Source organism: Haliotis rufescens, unplaced genomic scaffold, assembly GCF_023055435.1.
Source record: "Haliotis rufescens isolate VD_foot unplaced genomic scaffold, xgHalRufe1.0.p SCAF_24, whole genome shotgun sequence".
In the NCBI taxonomy this organism is placed as follows: domain Eukaryota; kingdom Metazoa; phylum Mollusca; class Gastropoda; order Lepetellida; family Haliotidae; genus Haliotis; species Haliotis rufescens.
Genome location: NW_025963935.1, coordinates 6,849,496 through 6,854,557, shown reverse-complemented (window position 1 = coordinate 6,854,557; position 5,062 = coordinate 6,849,496). Strand labels below are relative to the sequence as shown.

The 5,062-nt window shown below is 43.6% G+C and overlaps 1 protein-coding gene across 1 annotated transcript; it reads right to left on the bottom strand.

Annotated features, from left to right (window-relative positions):
* Nucleotides 1–523: 523 nt before the first annotated feature.
* LOC124113521 lies at nucleotides 524–4,029 on the bottom strand. Its single transcript, XM_046473906.2, has 2 exons — nucleotides 3,225–4,029; nucleotides 524–588 (listed from the first exon to the last, which is right to left on the bottom strand). Exons 1-2 carry the CDS (start codon nucleotides 4,027–4,029, stop codon nucleotides 524–526), a joined length of 870 nt encoding a protein of 289 aa, XP_046329862.2.
* Between the last annotated feature and the right edge of the window lie 1,033 nt (nucleotides 4,030–5,062).

Here is a 5,062-nt window from a genome sequence, read left to right as displayed (position 1 = left end):
GACCAATCAGAAGGCAGCTTTCTCGCGCTTTACGACACTATTTTCAAATTGGCGACAACGCTTCGAGACATATTTTGCAAATTCACGATTACAAATTTGAAACCTGAACAAAAATACATTCTGGATTCGCTAATAGATGGTCTAGATTGTAAGGATTCAGTCGTCAAACCCATAACTATCGTTCGGAATACCCCATGTTAAAGTTTTCGAGATTGCATGATTAGAAATCACATTCCGACTGTCACTTTCATAATCTGGTAAGCGACGCACTGATTGGTCGGATGAAAGTTCGTTCTGACGTGACCCCTAATGGGATTTCTTCAGATCTTTGTTTAGTGGTAGCGAGAACTAAGGTCTGATTTTAATGAGATTGACTATTAAAAAACAATGGCCAAGGTGTTTTACCTGAGGTAGGTAACAATATCGTAATTTCGCTGTTTGAAATCCTAACACAACAAGGGAGCAAACCACCCCTTTTCGCCAGAACCAGTCTGCACGACTCAGAAAGAAAGAAGGCCCGTCACTAGTTGTCATACAAGATGTTCGTTATTTCGTTCTGGGCTTCTCTCTGGATCATCCTGTATGTCACTGGAACAAAACACAAACACATCAAACTTCCACCAATCAGAACTTCGGATCAATCAGAAAGAAACACTCACACCTAAGGGCAACAATATGAACGTTTATACTTCGTATTCAATCTCAAATTAAACAGAGACCCCGCCGTGATATTGCTGGAATATTGCTAAAAGCGGCGTAAAACCAAACTCACTCACTCACTCACTTCAACAGAGACATCATCTCAGGGCGGAGGAACCAAGAAATGGGCTTCTCACATTGTACCCATGAGGGGAATCTAACCAGTATTCAGCGTGACAAGCGAACGCTTTAACATCTAGACTACCCCACCGCCGCAGGAAGAAAGCGTACCTCTTGGGGCATCTCCCGTAACATCGCATATACTCCTATCTGAAGATATCACTATTATTCAATATATTCGTACGGTTACGGGTGCTATCACTCAATAAAATCGTACGGTTATGGGTACTATAACAAGATAAATTCGTAAGGTTACGGGTACTATAACAAGATAAATTCGTACAGTTACGGGTACTATAACTAGATAAATTCGTACGGTTACGGGTACTATAACTAGATAAATTCGTACGGTTACGGGTACTATAACTAGATAAATTCGTACGGTTACGGGTACTATAACTAGATAAATTCGTACGGTTACGGGTACTACAACTAGATAAATTCGTACGGTTACGGGTACTATAACTAGATAAATTCGTACGGTTACGGGTACTATAACTAGATAAATTCGTACGGTTACGGGTACTATAACTAGATAAATTCGTACGGTTACGGGTACTATAACTAGATAAATTCGTACGGTTACGGGTACTATAACTAGATAAATTCGTACGGTTACGGGTACTATAACTAGATAAATTCGTACGGTTACGGGTACTATAACTAGATAAATTCGTACGGTTACGGGTACTATAACTAGATAAATTCGTACGGTTACAGGTACTAAAACTAGATAAATTTGTACGGTTACTGGTGCTATAACTAGATAAATTCGTATGGTTTCGGGTACTTTAACTAGATAAATTCGTACGGTTACGGGTACTATACCTAGATAAATTCGTACGGTTACGGGTACTAAAACTATATAAATTCGTACGGTTACGGGTACTATAACTAGATAAATTCGTATGGTTACGGGTACTATAACTCGATAATTTCGTATGGTTTCGGATACTATAAATAGATAATTTCGTATGGTTTCGGGTACTATAAATAGATAATTTCGTATGGTTTCGGGTACTTTAACTAGATAAATTTGTACGGTTACTGGTGCTATAACTAGATAAATTTGTACGGTTACTGGTGCTATAACTAGATAAATTCGTACGGTTACGAGTACTATAACTAGATAAATTTGTATGGTTACGGGTACTATACCTAGATAAATTCGTACGGTTACGGGAACTATAACTCGATCATTTCGTATGGTTACGGATACTATAAATAGATAATTTCGTATGGTTTCGGGTACTTTAACTAGATAATTTCGTATGGTTATGGGTACTATCACTCGATATATTCGTACGGTTACGAGTACTAAAACTATATAAATTCGTACGGTTACGGGTACTAAAACTAGAAAAATTCGTACGGTTACGGGTACTAAAACTATATAAATTCGTACGGTTACGAGTACTATAACTAGATAAATCCGTACGGTTACGGGTACTAAAACTAGACAAATTCGTACGGTTACTGGTACTATAACTAGATGAATTCGTACGGTTACAGGTACTATAACTAGATAAATTCGTACGGTTACGGGAACTATAACTCGATAATTTCGTATGGTTACGGATACTATAAATAGATAATTTCGTATGGTTTCGGGTACTTTAACTAGATAAATTCGTACGGTTACGGGTACTATAACTAGATACATTCGTACGGTTACGGGTACCATGACTCGATATATTCGTATGGTTACGGGTACTATCACTCGATATATTCGTACGGTTACGAGTACTATAACTAGATAAATTCGTACGGTTACGGGTACTATAACTAGATACATTCGTACGGTTACGGGTACCATGACTCGATATATTCGTATGGTTACGGGTACTATCACTCGATATATTCGTACGGTTACGAGTACTAAAACTATATAAATTCGTATGGTTACGGGTTCTAAAACCAGATAAATTCGTACGGTTACGAGTACTATAACTAGATAAATCTGTACGGTTACGGGTACTATAACTAGATAAATTCGAACGGTTACGGGTTTTAAAACCAGATAAATTCGTACGGTTACGAGTACTATAACTAGATAAATCTGTACGGTTACGGGTACTATAACTCGATATATTCGTACGGTTACGAGTACTATAACTAGATAAATCCGTACCGTTACGGGTACTAAAACTAGATACATTCGTACGGTTACGGGTACTATAACTCGATATATTCGTACAATTACGATTACAAGATTAACCTGACGTAAAGTTAATGAATGAATTAGTAAACTCGTCAGCGGAAGCACATCGATACATTTCAGTTATCTGGAGCTTGTGCTAGAGATAGAATTTGGGGGCTCTAAAACAGTGCCTTTTTCTCCCGTGAAGGTAGGAGCCGGGGAAGGCCGCGTTTGTATTCCACTTGTCGCCCTTAAAATGACTTACCTCCCTGGGGGCAGCAGAAGGCAACGTGAAACACCGTCTTGCAGGACATGGAGACGGGGCAGGTGTCGTCATCGCAGCTCATGGAGCGGGAGGTACGTCCCCGCCGTCCCTTCAGAGAAGCCACGGTCTTGCAGTCCAGCGACCTAGCGGCCTTAATCTTGGCCCCAACGTCAATCAGCTTCATCATGATGGTTTGTTGGAGCTGAGATGCAGACAGGGAGCGGAGCTGGGCAAGTCTGCTGGGGTTGATGGTGTTGAGTTGATTTCCAGGGACAGCAACGCTGCCGAGAGGACCATACAAGCTTGATTGTTGAGGGGTGTTGATCATATTAGCTCCCAGGCCTTTTGAGGTGGGGTAGCTCGGATTGTAAGCCGGTGGTGCTGCTACGGGTGGTTTTGCCTTCGGTGGAGAGCTTTGAACGTACCCCGATAACAGAGCACGTCCCAGCTTTGTAAGACTGTTTGCGGGCGCTGGTACTGTTTGTTGACGCGGACCTACCAGCTCCACTGGTGCCTGTTGGCCTGGAAGCCGGGCAGCTCCATACGGAATTGGATCAACCACAGCGTAGGGCAGGAGAGGAGCAGATGGAGCCACCAGTGCTTTGAGAAGAGCGGCTACCCTTGTTGCGTTGTAGGATTCGCTTCGAGCCGGTGGTGTTGCTGTAGAGTTAGAAGCAGCTGGGGCAGATGTCCCGTTCGTGCTTGACCCAGCCGGCGATGATTGAGAACTTGCGCCAGATGGCTGACTTTGTGCGTTTGTGTAACTTCCGACCCGAGCTGTCCCTGTCTGGACGCTTGTCCTCATGCCAGTTTGATATGGTCTTGTGTAACTGGTACCCTGTTTGTTTGCATATAACGCGGGTAAGATGTTGCCCAAGAGCTTAAGATTATGCTGGAAAACAGCATTTGTTGTTCTTGGTTGCCCGTTAGGATATATACCCAGAGGAACATTGCCCGTGTAGCCTTGCAAGGGATTCAGTCCGTTTAAGATCCCATTTGAAAATGAAACTCGTTGTCCGTTAGCGTGCGTGCCTTGGTAACCCATGTTTGCAGGTCCGCCGGCATACCCATTGACCATTGACTGACCGTTAGCATTGGTCTGTTGATAACCACCTGCTGAACTACTAACAGGCTTATCGTTAGTATACATTCCATTATATCGGCCACCAACTATCAGCCGCCAGGGGGCGTCACCGCCAGTAGTTTGAGGTCCAGCATGATGTGTCCCAGAATGCCCTGTGCCGGATGTTCCGCTAGGCGGGACGCCATGCTGTGCGACCCCGTTGTACCCTGTACCTCCAGTAGTTTGCGGTCCAGTATGATGTGTCCCAGAATGCCCTGTGCCGGATGTTCCGCTAGGCGGGACGCCATGCTGTGCGACCCCGTTGTACCCTGTACCTCCAGTAGTTTGCGGTCCAGTATGATGTGTCCCAGAATGCCCTGTGCCGGATGTTCCGCTAGGCGGGACGCCATGCTGTGCGACCCCGTTGTACCCTGTCCCCGTAGACCCCGAGGCAGCTTGCCCCGACCGGGGGAGAGGTGGTGGGGTGGAGGACGAGAATGCGCCGCACCCTGAAACAGTTGGTACATGTGTGTATATCTTTGTTTGTTTGTTTGTTTGTTTGTTGTTCAACGCCGCACTCAGCAATAATCCAGCAATATGACGGTGGCCTGTAGGTAATCGAGCCTAGACCAGACAATCCAGTCATTGACATCATTAGCGTCGATCTAGTACGTCTCGACACAAGTATTCAGCTTTTCAAACTGGTGAATTATGACTTACATGTAAATTGTAATGAACATCTCTATTTAATTTTGAATATGTATACAGTAGAATA